Below are 20,940 nucleotides of genomic sequence, written 5' to 3'. Positions count from 1 at the left end.
ATCACTAGCCCAATTTGGTACTCAACCAACAACGAAACACGAACAATAAAAAAGAAGATGAAATGAAATTGCAAGGAAAAAAAGTTGAAATTCGATGCTTTCATTGGCTAGAAATGAGGAGGAATTGAATTGAATTGAATCGAAAGGAGCTAATGGAGAGGACATTGTAACACCCGAAAAGAGTGATTGATGACATTATAAACCTTTTGCCACCTTTTTCTGAGGGAGGTAGAAGGACATTTTTCTGAAGGACATTCTAAGAAAAATTAGATCTCTAGGTCTTACGAATTGGAATTTACATGACATACTCGAAGCTTTTGTAAGTTGGCTTGAAATCTTTTGCGGCATGAGCCCCTTTGCGACTAAACATTTTCACTCAATTCTTGAAAACGCATAATTTCCTACCTATCATTCACCAGAATTGCCAATGAAAAATTTGCTCTAGTGAATTAAGTTTTTGGAATGATAATTGGCATGTCAATGGTTCTCTTTTCCAAAAGGGTTTCAACGTTTCTAACACCACATTGCAAATCAAGGACGTTTTTTCCCTTTCTGGCTGGCATTAGAATCAAATTTTTAATCTCGGGGATCACTGTCTCCTCCAAGAAATAAGCCAATACTCTTATCACTCTTAGTTCAGGTTTAGACACCAAAATTTGGAAGCACTCTTCGAACGATTTCTTCAATACAAAATTAGCTTGGGACTTGGTTAGAGATCACTCTCTCCCTTTTCCCTTCACTTCTTTCATTTGGAGCAAAGTTAAAACTACGAAAATCTGTCTTTGCTTGAAAACTTTGGCATAATAGAAACCCTCTTGATGAAACGATCCAAAAGAGTGGGATTCCCATCGCCTACTAAATGCAATTTACAGGGAAATACCTTCTCAAACAGCCTTGCTTCTCTTGGTTCTAGGGATAACACGGTTAGTTTCTCATCCTTTTTTGAATTACCTAAACACGTTTGGTTCTTTTTCAATAGATCGTGTACGTATCCTTACTAATTTTTGCTAAGTACATATATTTTTATAAGAATATGGTTTTGAGATTGTCTATAACCCCTTTTACTCCTAGTTGTATAAGGTATTCGTCCATTATAAGTGAAAGTTATAAATAAAATTAGGATACGTTCCTCTACTTTAAATAGGAAAAAAAAATCTATGCGTATGTTGCAGGGCAAATTACACTGGATACTCAAAAGGAAAGTCCAGACTAAGAAGCTGGAATGCGTTTAAATTAGCATATGCGTATTAATTCCCAGGGATATTTTTTTACCCCTTCCATTGGTGTTTGACTTATCATCCCCCCCAATGTGATGAGATGAAACCACCCAGTAGATTGTCACTGATCTGCACTTTCCCAAACTCGAAACTCCGTGCGCTGAGCATTGCGTCGGGGGCCTCCTCTGGAATCAACTAAAGTCTAAGCGAGAAGTGTCAGCAGTTGGATATGATGGATTTTGAGGATTTTTTAACCGTGCAGACGTCTTCCCCCTCCGCCTCCAGGTATTGGCCCATGAGTCTTTGATCCACTTAAATCCCTTTCTTTTGAAACAGAGATGATGCTGCCTCATATTGAGACTGCCTCCCTCTCGTATTAGATAAGGAATTGTACTTGTTCACAATTTAATTTTGGTGCCTCCGATCTTCTCCCGCTGCGACCTGCTATGAATACATTCAAACTAGTGGGAGATAAAATGCTAACAAAAACTCATATAGCCTCATTGTCGCAAGTCATTAAAAGAAACTTGCTACGGAAGGAAATTCTGCAGCAGTTTTCAGCTGAATATGCTTGAATCGACTACCAACCAGAACAAAAAGCTTCCTATTTATGGATGATAGGAACAGTCATAAGACCCTGCTGGGACTTGGAACCCATCATCATCTTTGGAACTATCCTACCGACCTTATAAAACATTTACGATTGGTAGCCATAATCTTACAAAACATTCACCGTTATACAGAAATCAAATTTTCACGCGAAACTAACAAACCCAAATTGGGAGCCAAAAAACAAAAAAGAACGAGACAAGGTTATGAAATTAAAAAAGATTCAACAACTAACTAGAAACTCCGAAAAACTAGCTATTTGTTTCAGCACGGATAATTTTTTTTTTTTTTTTGGCATCACCTAAGTAGTTTATCAAGTGGCTACACAGCAGGCAAGGACGAGGAATTCAGCGGCGAGCCAAGGAGGTCATTGCACTGGCTTGCCCCTTCAAGTGTCTTATGATTCTCAGCTCTAGGGCTGCTCCCTGCACTGCTGTTAGAAAGAGACCCAAAAGTGGTCTTCTGTAAGACCCCAGTTGGAGATGATCCAATAGGAGGATTGTCCCAGCCTCCAGTCATAAGGTTAAGAGCGGATGGGTTCTTGCAGTCAGCTGCACTATTACTATGATGCAAAACCTCTCCAAGGGGACCACCCATGGATGCTTCCCATGAGATTGGTATCCAATTTGCTTGCCTTGGGCTTGGTTCATTAAGGACACTACCCACACCCAAGCCCATCCTTACTGGGTCCAACTCACGTGACAGTCTGAGTGGCGAAAGGGTAAGTTTCTCACCAGTTGGAGAAGAAGTGGAGGATACAAAGCCCGGGGAAGCCAAGGGGATCGAGATCGAAAGCTGGGTCCTGTCTGGTTGCATCCCAATCTCAGGCCAGGAAATAGATGGGCGATCACATTGGGATTTAGGCCAGTCATCAATGAAATGGCGAAGTGCTTGTTGTGAATCAGTTCCTCCATCACTGACCTCTTGCGAAGAACAGTTCACTAAACTTGAGCTTCTATGTGAAGGGTTGAGCAAGGAATCGGAAGTGACTAGCCCAAACACATTTCTTGAGGGTTCTTCATATGATATATGCTGTTTTTGAATCGTGAAAGAGTTTTCTTTAGGTTTCAGATCGATGGAAGGAGATAGCATCGACAGGCCGGGTTGATTTTGCATTCTTTCACCCATATTGTCTTTGTTGACAAACATCCTGCTAGAGAAATTACAATTCCATCATTCAACCTCACAAACGTTGGACTCCGAAAAGAACTACAACATCTTATTGAAATTCAGTGAGAACCACTGTTTATCATACTAAAAATAATTTCCCGGAAGCATACGATCGATGTCAAGGCGGTACTAACTACTTAAGTTCGAGCAAATATAAACTAACAATGCTCAATAAGGAATCAGAAACTAACATCAGCTAGCCTCGGCTGAAGATGATACGATTCTATTTCCTTTTGACACATGAAGAGATATGGTAACCAATGTCGCATATGGTACCACACTAGCACAACAATTTTGATGCCAAAGGTGAAGCATGGCTACGAATAGAATCTAGAGGGCGATAAAAAATTTGATAGATGAGATATTGTATTTATTACTCACCTGTTGATGGTGCTGGCCACAGAAGGACCAGATACATCATGCGAAAGGTTCTTAAGTTGTTGGTGTGCAGAGGTGAGGCCGTTGGCCGCACCGCCGCCACTGGGTACCACTGCTGCAGATGCTGAGGGGGATGATGTATTAGGCATCAGCTTTGAGTTGGTGCTGGGGGTAGTGGTCCCGGTGATGGCGTGGCCGATTTGGCCTTCCACAGGCTTTCTTGAACGATGGCGGCCCCTGTTCATGTGCCGTTCACAATATTTTTGATCAGCAACGGCATCTCTTGAGCATCGCCATTTCTTCCCATCGGTCCTACGACACCTTCCGGGCTCAGGATCGGTATTGTTGGAGAATCCCAAATGGAAAGAACCCCATCCCACTTGAAACATCCAAAAGACGAAAGCATCCAAAATCAGAAACAGAGAAAAATAGCGATACGAAGTTTGTAAAAATATTTGCATCAAAATGAACAGAAATCTGTGGCTTACAGCAACAATTAACAGGGTTGGATAGCAACTGTAATTAATTCATTAAAATTTGGAACAGTAAGATACATAGGTAAATTAATTTATCCACTCTACCGCATATATCATAAACAAAGGAGAGAGAGAGAGAGAGAGAGAGAGAGAGAGGAGGGGCCTTATGCACAAACGTTATATGTTAAATAAGACTAGAAAATTTCTTTAAAAGCTAAGCACGCAAATCTCGCGGATGTACAAAAATAGCTTCTTTAGTTTGCCAAAAAGGAACAAATAAAAACTTACATGTATTGGCTCTCAGAAGCCCCCCTTGAAAGCTAGAGAACCCGGCAGAATCAAGGGCTTTTCTGATGGGAATGAGCAGGTTAGATGGTACAGGCATATTTGCAGTTATGTATTTGTAGATCAAGGCCTGGTGTTCTAGCTCCATCCATTGAGATGGAGTAAATGGCCCTCGCGCTCCTGCTAAAACACCATGCGCGCTTGCGCCATCCAAGCTCCCTGAGCTATAGCCTGAGAAAAAGAAAAACCCAGAGAAGATCAGATAGGTGATAGGTAAAAAAGGACGGAAAGGAACCGAAGCTGGATAGAAAGAGTTTATTTTAGAGATAAAAAAAGAGGAAAGAAAAAATGCCACATGGTTGCTACGGGGACAATGGCTCGACTGCAATATTTTACAGCGGCGGCAACAATCAAGTATTTTCTTGTCTTTGATCAGAAAACAAAGTGATTGTGCTAAATAAAGAAGAGAAACGAAAGACCGAAAAAACCAAAAGATAAAAAGACTCAAACCAATCGAAAAATGGGGCCTTTTCTTTCTGTCATGGCTCTTTCCATCCTGGCTTCATGATAATATCATTTTTGTGCTCACTAATCTACTGCGTGGGAATATTAGAAAAACACATCTCCCGGAAACAGGAAGACAGAAGTTGAGAGAAAATGAAGGGGCGCTCTTTTTTTTCTTGACAAGACTCGAAACAAAGACCACCGGGACATTTCCTTGAAAAGACCTTCCACTAGTACAGGGGAATCAAAATCCAAGTAACCAATAACATCCATATTTCAACTAACTCATCCCATCCAATGCTTCCACCCAACAATCAAACATTAATCAAAAGATAAGCCATCTCATAGATCTGGAGATCCATGCGAGCACCTACTTCCCTACCTCTCCAAATGATATTCAAAGACATTTCAGTTGCAGTTCCCCATATAACGGTCCACCACATAAATATTACGACCTCAAACTGCTTAATGAGTACCTGTATTTCTACTGTATGCAGATAATGCGTGGTGAAAGTTAGGTAATGGGACATTCTGAGAGTTTTTTTCAACAAGAGCTTCTGATTTGGGAGAGGAGAAGCTTAGCATTTGCTGTTGTTGCTGACCATCAGAGAATAGGATGCAATTAGATCTCAGTAAAGCATTTTTCTGGTGAAGCAGCACCGCCTTGGAGGCAGAGTAGTCATCAGTCTTGACCAGCTTTGAGCTCCTCCAGTCATCTTCAGTGGTGCCAGATCTCTGCTGCTTGAGGAATCCAGCTCCGTACCACTTCTGTTTTGTCTCAGGATCTGAAGCAAGAGAAGAAAAACCATTGTCTGAACCCATTAACCCATCAAAACCCACCACCCCGAAATCCATTTAGAAAAGCCCACCAAAATATCACGAAACCACTCAGCCGAGGAAATGGAGCATTGGGTCATTGGCGAAAAAGACAGAGACTTGAGGGGTTGGATGGAGGCGCATTTTCAAGGGTTGAGTGACAAGCTTAAACTCGAACTGAAAACCAGACTGGTTTTATTTCGGAGTTGATGTTTTGCGAAAGATAGAATAATTGGAGAGAGAGAGAGAGAGAGAGAGAGAGAGAGACTAGTGGGCGAAGAAACTGACCGAACAATGTTCGTACTGAATAATCCCTTTATATCTCGTGCATGCTAACAAAAATATCCGATTTTTTAAATTATGCTGTTAGAGAAACAAAAGAAGAAATCCTGGTTAAATAAAAAGAAAGAACTTCTACCACCGTTATTTTTTCAGGAAAGCACAGAGCATTCACCATTTTTTTATCTTATTTTTTAAAATATACATTAAAAGTAAAAATTTTCTATTTAAAAAAAATTATAATATATCATACATTGATTTATTTATTTATTTCATATTATTTGATAATATTTTTGTATTCTTTTTAAAAATTTTCTTTGTACCAATAAATTTGTAAAATTTTTATTTTTTTATATTTTCAATGTATTTTTATATACAATATAATTCAGTTCTATACACATAAAATAAAAATATATAAAATAAATAAAAATTGGAAATAAAATAAATTTGACTTTATATCACGTCAACTTTTTACATTAAATTATCTATTTATTTATTATATAATAATAAAATAATATAAAATAAATTTAATTTTAATTATTTTATTCACATCAAATCTCTACATTTACATTAACAGGAGAGAGTGTTCTATAGAAATAAAAAAATGAACATTTGTTCTATCTAGAGTTACAAGTAAATTTAACTTTATTTTTAGACATACAATAACTAAAACTTGATTCAGATCAATTTGACTAATTCCATGCCATTAGAGAACTTTTTTTAATTTTGAACTAAGATGGCTAATTCAACGAGAGTGATCTCACAACGCCCAAAACTAAAAACTTTCTCGTACTTTGTTCATTCTGTTTAAGACTGTTTTGACTGTATGCCTCCAAATCAATATTATACCAAATACAAAAAAAGTGTTTTTATTTAGCCGAGAAAAAAAAAATGTTTTATTTAAATTTAGATGGCCTCGGATGGGGAATCGGGGATAGGGGGAACGGGTTTTTTTAACTTTTTTTTTTTTTTTTGCCTTGCAAAGTCCGCTGGCGGTTTCACATAGATCTCTCACTCATCTTAAAGTAAAAGTGACGAACATGTGGTGGGCAGCATGAACAAAGATGCACCCGCCACGTGACAGACGCCACTCTCGAATTCTTACCCATATTCTCTCTCTCTCCGTCACCCCCTACCCACAGTTTCATTTATTTTATTTACAGCCTCTCGAATTGTTTTATTTTTCGGTTTTGGATTTCCATTCCCTCCCTTGGCTGATACCTCTCCAGCATACCCTCACTTGGTGTAACGGCTAACCTCAAATAAGTGCCACGTATCAGTGATACATCGACGACGGCAACGAACAGCAGGTAATATGCTTGTTCACTGGCTTAACGGTAATCTTAACGTTAACGCGGGTCTCCTTCTCCCAAAATCTGTTTCCTGCAAGCGCAGCTGAACCCGTTTATCAGAGCCAAGCTCTGGACCCACACATGATGAAGAAGATCCAAGGCTCTGTGGTGACCGACTCGAACTCGTGCTGATTCGGAGCACTGAATCGTTCAAGAACTGCTTCAGAATGATCTCACGTCCTCGACCTTCGAATGGCTCCCAGGCTTTCTCAATCCTTTTTTAATTAGAGTGCCATGACCAGCAAATTTGCACTCAAACCTTTCCGCTGAGCTACTGCTCGATCTCGGCCTGGTTCGCTTGACGCTTAGCCTACGGCGCCGGCCATGATTACCCCACCGATCACACCACGCAGAAGCAGTTCTGTTTCTCCTAGTTTGTAGTAAAATTCTGCACCAAGCAATTGTGCCGTGTCTTATGCATCGATTCTGGACTCTTTTTTCCCGACCCCATATGAGTTCGAACCGTGTCCACAAATTGTGAAATTGCTGCGGAGTACTTTATGAGATTCGAGATTGTCACCCAAAACCGCTTGCCCAAGTCACCAAAAGATGCAAGACATCATTGCTCAAATCGCCGTCCATAGTACTTAGAAACTCTGTCACACAGTCGCTCAAAAAATACAAAAATACAAGCCAATTTAAAACTTTCCATTTTTACGCCCAGTTTTAGCTATGGGACTTCTTTTTCAAGAAAAATGCTATGTTCACCGATGAATGGCCCCGATACGGTTTCGATTTGGTTTTTTTTTTTTTTAATGTATTTTTAGTAATGTTGAATTTTTTTTTTTTTTATATTTAAGAATATAAAAAAATAGAAAAAAAAAAAAACTTTTATTCTTTACGTATATATATTGTTGAATATCTTTTAATGTCGGTGGATGTCGTTTCTACTGGGAGAAATATTCCAATCAGATATAAAACTTCTGTTTGCATAGTTATGATGATGACTACAATGGAATCGCCTCATTCTAAAATCGTATTCGACATTCTCAGATTCCAAGCTTCTCTAGCAGCCAATAGAGTCCTCTCGCTTCCTCAACATTTGGACAATCCAGTTGATTTTTATAGATCGATGCATGGAGGAGTTCGTCGTCAATGCGGCACACTGCCGCCATCATTTGAAATTCTCGACCTAGGGCAACATCAAAATTTAACATCATAACCATCTTTCAATTAAGGTTATTCATATATTCAATGCGAGATTGATAATTATGTCATGCTGTACTTAGAAAGGGACCTTCACAAAATGCTACTCCTATTAATGCTTTAATTCAAAAAAATCAATAAATTTTGAGTCTTTCCTAAAATTCTTATACAGTTAATATTCACCTTGTAAATACTAGACAGATATGTTTAATGAATGAAATATAGTGCTGCCCTTACATTTTAATAATCTTCCCTGCTTGCGTCTCATATCAAAAATTATATATTGTAGTTATTTTTACCTATTTTTTACACACTTTACTAATATAATTGGTTACATTATTTTTTTAATATAAAATAATTATTTTGATCAATCACATTAGTGAAATGTATAAAGAATACACAAAAATAACTATATGTAACAGACTCCATCCCACGTACATATTTTTAAGTCCATGCAGCAGCCCTATGTGTATGACTTCAAGCTAGTTACAAACTAGAAATCTAGTCGGACCAAAAATAAAAGGACTAGTCATGTAAAAAATGGAAAACAAAATTTGTTGACGATCATTTCGTTTATAAATTCTAATGTATTACCAAAAGTAAAGGTCTAGTCCTCTAAAAATTACTCTTTTATTATTTTGGACGGTGGATTGGATCTAATTCTTCGCATTTCATTAGTATAAATTAAAGTAGGCAACTTGTCGTACGCCGTTCATATGTTCACTTTCTCCGTAATTGCTGGTCAAATAATTTTGTCTAATGTGATGGTTATTCTTATGTGCAAAGATCAAAGATCTGCATCTATTTTTAAAAAGTTGAAGGATTTTTTTAGTGTGTTGTATTAATGCATGTGTTATATAGTATTAAATATAATTTCAAGCACATGACTTCCACATATATGCGTAGGCTACAGCAAGATGCTGGCCTGTTCTTTCCTCCGACCAAGTTGTTTTTGTACGACTTGTCCTAAGCTGCCATCTATCTGTTCATTGGCTGTTTAACCTTTAAACATACTCCTTTATAAAAATTATGTTTATTATATGAATCCGTTAGATGAATGTGCTAAAATTCAGCTCGTGCTGGCCTCATTAGACCTACATATATTTTAGGTTTGCTTGATAGCTAGCTGTTGCTCTAAACTGTCATCTATGGCAAATACATTTTCTCTTCTTCCTTTTTTTTTTTTTTGGTTATGCTTTTTCTTTAAAAAATAATAATTTCCAAAAGTTTTCTTCATTTTCTAAGACCCTGAAAGTATAAAATATATTAAATATAATTTAGTTTAATAGTTAATTTAAGAACAAAAGACGTACCCCTTTATCGTCTTATAATAGGGATGATCGGAACTCCACAATTGTGGAAAAAAGAAGTCAAGACCCACTAAACTTCCTTTTATCTCTTTTATTCCAGATCCTTTTCCACGTTCATAGTATATATGTTTTATTGGCAATAATCGTTGCATTGACCGATCGAAGTTAGGGGTCCCCATGCACGAGGTAACATCTTGTTTCCAATAAATGGAGAAGCGCCTAACCCAGATTCGCATTAATTACCGTATCCTAAAAAGCCATATTGATTTTTTATCGTACGATCGAGCTCGATCTTAGGTGCTGAGAGTCGTAGGACTACTGATTTATATTTAAATTGCAACAGAAAAAATAAACAAAAATATTTTATGTCCCCTAAGTTTGGTGTAGTACAATAATTTGCATACAGCATGCATTAAAACAAAAATAGTGGGGTTGTTCCGAGAACTTTAATGGCAATATTGGATAGGTGTAGGATCAGCGCCTTTGCGTTATTGTCATGGTGGCTGTTCATGCTGGTGTTTGTGTTGGCGTTTGTGTTGGGTTCCTTCCAAATAATTAATAAATACTGGGGTACACAACTGTCTCATTGAACTCTGAATTTATTGTTTCTCTTTGAACTTGGTCTACCAAGTAGCTAGCTAGTTAGACAATATATATATATATGGAAAATTTAATATATCTGATCTGTTTGTGTGTATTTATATGTGAAAAATATTTAGTCACAAAAAAATTATATAAAATTAAATTTACAAATTAATATAATTTTATGTGATACATCATATTATAAAATAATTTTTATTATAAAATAGATCTAATAGATTTCAATGAGTCACATTAATTTATAGATTTATTTAATATAATCTCTTTGTATTTGTATCAATTCTCTTTATATATTATTATGTGTGTGTGTATATATATATATATATATATATATGTAGTCTTCGATCGATGGCCAGTCTTTATAACCCGTTTATACGGTTCCTAACTCTGCTTCAAGGGAATCTATTAAACCGTGGAGAAAGATCTAGCTAGTATATATAATATCAACCAGCAAGTACTTGTTCGAGATATTCGTGAGAACGTGCTCGTATGTACTCTTTTGCATATATCGTCCGTGAAAACTCCAACACGTTTATATATATATATGGACCAGCGGACGACTGAACTATGTTAGCATGCGTCGCCGTTAGTCTGCTTTTATCTTTGCACTAACTAATAAACATATTTTAATCTGCACACGCACATGATATAAAGGTCTCTAAAATTGCCTAGCTCCTAATGTTTTTCAATTAAGTACCAGCTTCCTTGTTAATAAACATGAAACTATTATTTGTGAGATAGCTAGTCATTCCTTATGTTGAACGTTGGCTCAACGAGATATTCATGCCAATGGATCGAGATTAATGCGGTGTTAATTAAAAAAAAAAAACGATTGCAGTAGCTAGCAAATGTTTGACTTGTGAATGAGCAATTATAAAAGTTTGGTTAAGATGATCATGGGCAGATTGCAATCGGAGTTTATGAATGTTATACGTTGATTGTTTCTTATAATATGGGAAAATGCATATATTTCTTTGCATTGTGAATAAAAAACTATCAAAACTGACATACATATTGCACCATTATATATATATACACCAACGTTAAATGATTCGAGCCCAATGGGGATGCGAATTGGTTTGAATTTATGAGGCTTTATTGTGAGTTTGATTGGTGTAAATCTCAGTGTGGTTCCTAAATACCAATAAGTCATGTACGTACGTTTGTGTCAGATTCAATATGATGTTAAGTTGAATACATCTTGGTTGGCCAAAACTACAACAAATATATAGACATGTGGAGTTCTTCTGATAAGTATCTTAAAAGCATAGCAAACTTACTTGGACTTTAGATAGTTAGATATTAATGAATAGTGGCGCAAAGTCTCGCTGTTGTGATGTGATGAAAGCTCTGCAAATTTCGTTTTTATTGTGCAATCATTTCGATTCCAAGTTAGTGCAATAAACTCACCCGTATTTACGTAGACTTATTGTCGGAATAAGAAGAAATTGCTACTATATATATTATTGTTTGAGTTGTATATTTAAAGACTTTTAAAAGGTCATTTAGTGCAACTCATTGAATGTTTTCAGTCTTTTGGATCAATCGTGAAAGAAACCAAACGAGTTGGACCGTAACCTCCTTCCTACTAATTAATTTAACGAGTCAATAAATTGGCATGCATCCCGCTATGTATCAATATCAACACAATTTGTATAGCCTCTAAATTGACAAATCTCACATAAATATTTATAAAAAAAAAAAAAATTGATCGTCTTAAAAAATATAAATAAATTATTCTGTTTTAAGAAAATTTATTTTATTTATAAAAATATTACATAAAATTTATCTATTTAAAATTTATAATCAATATTGGATATTGCAAAAGAAACAGATGTCCCTACTTACAAATTCAACGGATTACTGCATTTCAAACATTTTTATTTTTTTAGCTTTTCTTTTATTCATTTTTTTAATATTTTTTAATTATAAAAAATAAATATATCAAGTTAATAATATTCATTTACTTAATCACTATAAAACAAATTAAAAAAAAAATGAGTCGGTCAATTACCAGTATAACTAAGCATTATCCATCAATATTACTCTCTATCAATGATCGCCCGAGACGATTAATCAATGATTGGATGGTTTATTCAACATAACCATCCGCCCTATTTTTTTTCTTAAAAAAATAAAAAATGATATATCTCTACGGGATGCGGGAGAGAGAGAGAAAGGTGCTTGTTTCTAGCTCTAGCAAGAAAATATGTAAAACTACGTCGTCCAAACCAAGCACAACAAACTGCAAAAAAAGACAAAACAAAAAAACACAACGCTGAAAAAAGCATCGAAAGAAAAACTTACACAATATTAGGCATCATCCTGAACATTGATCCACAAATAAAGAAATAATAGTTGAAGGAAGAAAGCGAAGGAGCAACCCGGCAAGGCTATCCCCATCATATCATCTCGGATTCTTCACTATCGTCCACACAAAAACATAGAGAGAAGGTGTCACTTGACTTTGCAGAGGGAGCGAGAAGGTAAGGGAGGTGTTTTAGGGTAGGAATTTGGATAGGTACTGGGTACAGTGACGTTGACGTGTCAATAGGGGGCGTGGTGGTGGTGGTGGTGACGGTACCACGGCGTAGCGCTTTTTAAAGCATTTTTATATGTACGTACTTTTTTAAAGTATAAAAAAATTAAAAATAAATAAACAAAAATTTTTTAAAAAATAAAAATAACAATTTGTACAAATTTTAAAAAATTATTTATAAAAAAATTAACTCATCATAAAAAAAAATAAAAAAAAAATTAACGATGGCCAAAGCATTATCCTTTTATTAATATTAATATATATTATTACCTTATAATTTTGGTAGCGATTCACTCTCCAGCAACCTGACAAAATTACTCAATGAATTAGGTACAGCATTACTCACTGACTGACAAGTCATGGCTTCCCTTCTCACCCTTTGGATTGATTGGGTGTTGGCGCTTCTAGCACATCCAGACGTAGATCACAAAAGCCCTCGCTTCCTCTTTACCGACAGCCCATTATGGGCCCCACAACGACCCGGACCCCCCACACCAACCTTTTCTTCCTTGTCCCCGTTCGCGCGTCACCCCCAACTGGAGGGTCCCCCCTCGATATTTTCGCTCCACGGCATCAAACCTCTGCGCCGTAGTTTTGCTTTTTTTCAACCAATCTTTTTTTTTTTTTTTAAATAACCCCTCATGATTTATATATCTAACAATAATTTGTGAGTATGTTTTAAATCCTACGTTTATAAAATTATAACAGCTACTTTTAAAATAAAAATAAAATATATTATGCTTTTAAGCGGATCATGTAATAACAAAATATAATGATAAAAGTAAAAGATAAGCCATAAGACTGTGAAACATGTCGCTCATGCTTTCCTCCACGGAGTCTCTACCATCACCATGTATGTCGAGAAACACGTGTGTATATATATTATGTTACATTTAAAGAATTATATAAAAATAATTTTATAAATTAATATAATTTTATCTAATCTATTAATTTATTTTATAATAAAAATAATTTTATAATTTAACGAATCATATTAAACTATGTCAATTTGTATAATTACTTTTATGTAATCTTGTTATGACTAAAATATTTTTTATATTATATTATATTATATATATGGGTTTTTAAATTTTAGAGATTGTTTCAATCTATTTCATATTATTATATCTTATCTTAACATTTATACATTATTTTTTAATTTAAAATTTTCAACTTTGGAAGTTCTTTTTAATTATTATAATTTTTTTAAATTTTTAAATAAAATATAAAAAATAATTCAATCTTTTAAAATCTTAAAATAAAAATAAGAATAAAAAATTATATTATAATAAAATTTTAACTTTATAATACTTATATTAAAATTTTATCTTTTTTAAATTTTTTTTATAAAATATGTTGATTTAAATCATTTTATTATTATTCACAACCACTCTTATATTTCTTATCTGATATTATCTTATACAACTTTTATTTTTTATTTTTTAAGGATTACATATCTCCATCGATATTGATTTGATTTCTAAGGAAAATCTACTAATAATGCTATTGTGCTATTGTGACGTTCCTAGACAGTGAGATGTTCTCAAATTCACTGTCAGAAAGCAAGTCCGATTCCATGTGGAGAAATGAAAAAAAAAAAAAAGAGAAGTGAGAATTTTATTATCATTCATGTATTTTATTTTATTTTAAATTTTTTCATTTAATAAAAAAGACGCAACTATGAGTAAATTTAAGTTTTTTTTTTTTTTGGGAATAATTAAAGATGTTAAAGAATTCATTAAAAGAAAATAAAACAAAGAAATTTGTGTTATCGGTATGCTATCGGTGGACGGCTCATTAGCAGGATCCTATTTCAAAAGTTGCCATCACCGTTTTGATCATTATTGTAAATTCTTTTATTTTTGATGCCAGACATAATTTAGATTAATTTTAAATACAAATTTTAACATATAATTGATTCATAAAAAATAAGAGATTCGCCATTAACATAAATAAAACAATTATATTTTCAATTGAAAATTATCATGACTTCAAAATAATATCCATTAATAATCGAATTCAAAAATTTTTTATGAAGCTCAGAAATCGGACTTAAATAATCGCAAAAATCAAGATTATGAAGTCTTTTTCTAAAATAAAAAAATCTAAATTATTATATAAAAAATAAATATATAAATAAACAATAATCCTAAAAAGGATTTGGCGAAACTCGAAATCAAAATCACTTCAAAAACTTGAAATAAAATATTTACTAACAAAACAAAAATGAGCTTAAATATAAGATTTGAGGAAAACTAACCAATATTGCTCTAGTTCAAGGAACATGTGAAGTTTTTCCTTCCATATTTGTACTGATTTATCTTCTTAAGGTGGTACTTCAACACAAGTAATGTAAAATTTGAACCTATATATCTCATATCAATTTGGATTTGCACAATTCCCACCAAGTTGGAGAGAATTCATCCTTGACTTATAAACTTTATTGCCTTGATCATTTGGATGTCCAATTATATTAATCTTTTTTTTTATTTTTATGTATTATCCTAATGATAGTGGAAAAATTTAAATTGAGTTGATCAGTTCAAAATAAAATAATATTGAGCATCTTATATTTCAAAATTAAGTTTTTATCTCACATCTCAAATAATATATATATATTGCATGGGTGAAATTGAAAATAAATTCCTCAACTCCAAAAAATAATATAGTTAATTGTCTTAAAAGTTGTTTCATAATTTTCAAGCTTTAAAACTTCACTACCATAATCTTTTTACAATTTTTTTTTATATTTTCAATAAAAATAGTTACCTTATCAACTATGTATCATGGATTAGTATATAATTTCTCCTTGTAGAATAAGGTCCAACCTCAAACTCTTATTCATCATAATAGTAAATCCACTAAACCTTATATAAAAATTAAATGAAAGATTCAACCTGTATTGTATAAGAAAATTCAGGTAGATCCACTTTGAAACCGAGGTGTTCATGATATTCCTCCCTACTACGATACTTTCAAAATAGAGCATGATTGTAATACAGGTTCTCAAAATTAGAGTCAGAGTCATTATTTTCTATCTCACGATAACTTATGTCTTGCACCGCTAAACCTTAGGTTAACTCTACAACATATTTCAATAAATTCTCAATCGTCACATTCGGAATGCTACGATCATGATAGTTGGTAACGGACATTCTTGTCATATCCTGCCCACAACAACTACGACCCTATCATATAAATTAATGATATCATCATAAGAAAGATATTAAAGCTTTGATGCAAACTGATACAATAAAGAATTTAGATTAATTATGACGATTATTTTTAACAGATAATTAAGAGATAAAAGACAAGAGAATTACCCACAACACAGATAAAACAACTATGTTTTCAATTAAAAGTTATCAAAACTTCATAATAATATCCATTAATAGTAAACTTTAAAATTATTTTTTGAAACCCACAAGCTGAAATTAAATAATTATAAAATAAAAAATTTAAATTATTATTTGAAAAATAAATCGAAAAATAAACAATTTTTTTATATTTAAAAATGGCTAAAATCAAAATTAGAATCATTTCTAGAATTTGAAATAAAATATTTACTAAAAGATGAAAATGAGCCTAAATACGTAGTTTAAGTAAAAATAATTAATATTGCTCTAACTCTAATCATCTAAAGAAAATACTAAGTTTTTCCTTTTATATTTATACAGATTCACTTTTTTTTTCTATTTTATTTATTGACGTTTATAATAGGTCATATGTCAGCTTATCTATTTTTTATTCATATCATTTAAATGATATTTTTTTATTATTTTTAAACATTTCATTTCTACTAATAAATTTGTAATATCCATATTTTTTTTATATTTACAATATATTAGTATATCTAATGTAATATAACTCAGTAGTATAAACACAAAATAAAATTATAATAAAAAATAAAATCAAATATGAAAAAATTAGATAAATAATATTTCCAACATTTTTTAGGAAAAAATAAAATAGAGATGTTTTAAATAATAATATCCATTAATAGTAAACTTTAAAATTATTTTATGAAACCCACAAGCTGAAATTAAATAATTATAAAATAAAAAATTTAAATTATTATTTGAAAAATAAATCGAAAAATAAAATAAAAATTTATTTAAAAATGGCTAAAATCAAAATTAGAATCATTTCTAGAATTTGAAATAAAATATTTACTAAAAGATGAAAATGAGCCTAAATACGTAGTTTAAGTAAAAATAATTAATATTGCTCTAACTCTAATCATCTAAAGAAAATACTAAGTTTTTCATTTTATATTTATACAGATTCACTTTTATTTATTTATTTATTTATTGACGTTTATAATAGGTCATATGTCAGCTTATCTATTTTTTATTCATATCATTTAAATGATATTTTTTTATTATTTTTAAACATTTCATTTCTACTAATAAATTTGTAATATCCATATTTTTTTTATATTTACAATATATTAGTATATCTAATGTAATATAATTCAGTAGTATAAACACAAAATAAAATTATAATAAAAAATAAAATCAAATATGAAAAAATTGGATAAATAATATTTCCAAGATTTTTTAGGAAAAAATAAAATAGAGATGTTTTAAATAATGAACAATAACAAGAATTTGTATTTAAATGTAAAAATAGTAAAAAGAAATGAGGGAGTAAATAAAGTATAAATAATAAAAAAATTATTTAAATGATGAACAGTAGCCGTTCCACGAGTGGGTCACCGTAGTAAATTATATTTTATAACATCCATTACCTAATCGGATGGAACTTATTTTATGAACATTCATTTAAATATTTTATATTTTTATAATATACATGAGAGTGCTATTACATCAATACAATTATAGTAAATTTATACTTTGGATATCTCATGTCAGTGTGTATTTATATCAATATTTGTTATAATAATAATAATAATAGATTTAAAAGTATAATAGTATTTTATTTTAGAGAAATATAAATATATTCCGATGTAATTAGACATTCATTTAATTGTTACGAAACCTTTATTTCGATCAGTCACTTCGGTAGAAACTCAATTCTACTCAGTTTTTGTGGAGTAGGAGACAAGCACAACTAGGCCGTCCTTCGAAATATCTAGTGTTCATGACTTGCTTCTTTCGCATGCTCCTCCAAGAAGCCAGAGCGAGCAGGGTATCACATTAATTACGATTTTTTTTTTTTTTTATAAGCCATATTAAGAAAAAAATAAAAAAGAGAAAGGATTTATGTCTGGTTTTTTAAAAAATAAAATAAAATTAGATGAGATTATAAAATTAAAATTTGAATAAAATATTATTAAAATATATTATTTTAGTATTATTTTTATATTATGATATGAAAAAATTGAATTATTTATTTTATTTTATATAAAAATTTAAAAAATTTATAATGATTAAATATAAAAAGATAAAATAAAATGAAATATTTTATAAAAGCGTATAACGCCTTAAACGAAAGAGCCTATACTATGCCCGAATGTCATCTTTCCTTTGCGGCGTCGAGGACAAGACCAGCTACGTCACGCATTCAAGAGTCAAATTTAGAAAAATGTACATGACAATCTCATTGTCACGCTGGGCGGCAAGCAATGACCGCAGGCCTGTCGCGTACAAATGTTTTTTAATATATTAAAATATTAAGAAAAAATATTCCAATATATTTAAAATAATTATTAAATAAAGAAATATAAATAAATTAACAATCAAAATGAAGAAATAAATCTGTTATCCAATCTCATTATAGACGAGTGTGGCAGCCTCTTATAACATTAGTATATTAGAAGTTAGAAAAAATTTAGGTACAAGCATAATTGTGCATTAATATATGTATTAATCTATTATAATTAGATATAAATTATATTTTATTTAAAACAGTGTTAATTTAAAATTTAAGTATAAAAGAATCAGTATTGATATGCAGATTAGCACGTAATTTTACTTGTATGTAGTAAAACTCTTAAAAATTAAGATTTTAGTTGAAGTCAAAGTTATTGAAGATATTAATTTACATTAGATTATTGATCTCAAAGTAAAAATGTTAATATAATTTTATATATTTTAATAATATTTTTTTTTTATATTTTGCAAATAAAATTTAATTTTTACTTACAATTATTATATTTCCAACTATTGTTTATATCAACTCAATTATCCAACATAATATAGCATTGTTTACAAAAAATATTTTCTGAAAAATCTGGATGCTAATGAAAGTTGTAAAAAGAATTTAATAAAACCTTATTAATTATTTGTGAATAGCAACTCTCTAAATATGAGAAAATTGCTTTAGAGTTCTGTAGTTTGAAGTCAAAATTAAATATTTTTTGCTCATTCAATACACAATTTATACAAAATTTAATTATATTTTAGATTTCACGCACATACGTAAAGGAATCAACGTGCGAAATAAAAATATTTTTTAAAGTCTATATCTCTAAAAGATTTTCGCATATTTTCCTTTCCTATAATACGCAGGTTTGTTTGTACTACGAGTCAGCTTGGAAGTTGATGTAAATGAGTAATTACATTTATGCAGAAGAACCTTAGCTAGCTGAAAGTCATTGCATGCAAACAGCTACCCGTTTTATTAATATAACTATACGTCCTCAGGCATCGATCCTATCCAATGATTTTTCGAGCTTTTAATTATATTATCGCATATATTAATACAACTGACCATAAGTATTCGAGGACATGAATAGCCTGCAAAACCAAGTACAAAATCAATATTAGTATGCGACCATCGGCAAACAAATAAGTGAAATATTGATTATTTAGTTTATTTGTTAACAATATTATCCAATATGTATCAAATTAATACTGAATACAAGATTAAGACGTGTAAGTCAAGTATAAATTATCATTGAGGGTGGTGGTTCATTGATCCATGAGTTTGACAACGGATGTTAGGTCTTGGGTCGAATTTTGTAAAGGAAAGCGTTCAAGATTTTTGATAAATTATTGACTAATAGACCATTGATATCCTCGTAGAATTAGGGATTAGATTATAGCTGAAATTTGAGTTGTAGGGAGTGTCTCCGGTTCTCGTTGTTTAGACCCTCCTATCTAGCTCTCCCAACGGATTACGTATTAATGTGGTCAAATTTTGATAGGAAACCGTCTCTTATTGCCACTTTCAACTCTTGTTGTGAAGAAAAAAAAAACTCAAGTATAAATTAATTTTTTAAGAAATTATATCAGAAGTTAATCTTTAAAAAAAAATTCTTAAAATACATCTCATTTTTTTCTAAAATAAAACTTCCACACCCTTAACCTTCACGGATAATTTCCTCCAATCTAACTAATATAACTATCAACTTTAGATCACTTTCAGTTTCTTGTCTGCATGCGTCCTCTACGAATATAATTTTTCCAAAAAGCTGTGCGCAAACTGCAAAGCATAGCCGGTGGCTCCATGATAAATGGTATTGGATCATTAACTCGTGCTTGAACTTCTTTTCGACCCTCCTTCCAAAGTCTCTCATGCATTGGACCAAGGCAACCTAGTGCCAGCTGCATGCACGACCTCAAACCCCTACCTACTACTACCATAAAACCATAGTAATGTTACCTTGCTTTGTAGGGCGAAAGTCCAAAACAAGTGGTTGTAATTTGTTGACGTGTGACTTGAGTCTTACCCTACGTACGCAGTGTCCTACAAACGCGTGTGCTCTGAGGAAAACCCTAGTATTTGACTCCTTAACGTCCTCGTTAAACACAATTGGAGAGGGAACGGGGAGAAGTATTCGATCCGTTCTAGAAAGCCTAACGGAACATAATAATTAGTGGGGTGGCGAACAGTTCAATATAGGTTTCTGTACGTAGTTGGGCTCATGATGCTCACGTGACAGCTTGTCTTTTTTTCTCAATAATTTAATCTCACATAAATTTATTTATTTATTTTTACCAATGGCTGACCCAGAAGCTAATTAACTTGGTCTTGATCGATCTTAACGAACTTCAAGTCCATCAGGGATTGTACGTTTAGCTCAGACAACATACGAAAGTCCGAGGGTCGGTTTGGATGCAGACATGATTACATTCATCTAACTCTCGAAGTTTGAGGAATAAACCTAAATATACTGTTGCGTTTCCAATAAATGGAACACAATGCATAGGGAAGTACGTACGATGGAGAAGATGTAATATGATGTGTTGGTCTGTACTTATGGTTTTGCTCGCCGAAAAGTAGGTCAAAGATATGTATCGTGTAGGGATAGTTTTGTTTAATTTAATTTGTTGGAACCGCGAATCGATCCCT

The 20,940-nt window shown here is 32.3% G+C and overlaps 1 protein-coding gene across 2 annotated transcripts; it reads right to left on the bottom strand.

Moving 5' to 3' along the window:
* Positions 1 to 1,733: 1,733 nt before the first annotated feature.
* Positions 1,734 to 5,758, bottom strand: LOC122316489 (growth-regulating factor 1-like). 2 transcript variants are annotated; one of them, XM_043133042.1, is made up of 4 exons: positions 5,116 to 5,758; positions 4,139 to 4,366; positions 3,378 to 3,753; positions 1,734 to 2,979 (listed from the first exon to the last, which is right to left on the bottom strand). In XM_043133042.1, the coding sequence occupies exons 1-4, from the start codon at positions 5,492 to 5,494 to the stop codon at positions 2,148 to 2,150; spliced, it is 1,815 nt and encodes a 604-aa protein (XP_042988976.1). In that variant the 5' UTR covers positions 5,495 to 5,758; the 3' UTR covers positions 1,734 to 2,147. The 2 variants fall into 2 exon arrangements, with proteins under 2 accessions (XP_042988976.1, XP_042988977.1); XM_043133043.1 differs by having other exon boundaries at positions 1,734 to 2,976; positions 5,116 to 5,757.
* Positions 5,759 to 20,940: the final 15,182 nt, after the last annotated feature.

This window comes from Carya illinoinensis, chromosome 7, assembly GCF_018687715.1.
Source record: "Carya illinoinensis cultivar Pawnee chromosome 7, C.illinoinensisPawnee_v1, whole genome shotgun sequence".
Taxonomy (NCBI): domain Eukaryota; kingdom Viridiplantae; phylum Streptophyta; class Magnoliopsida; order Fagales; family Juglandaceae; genus Carya; species Carya illinoinensis.
This window is presented reverse-complemented; position numbering and strand designations above follow the sequence as displayed.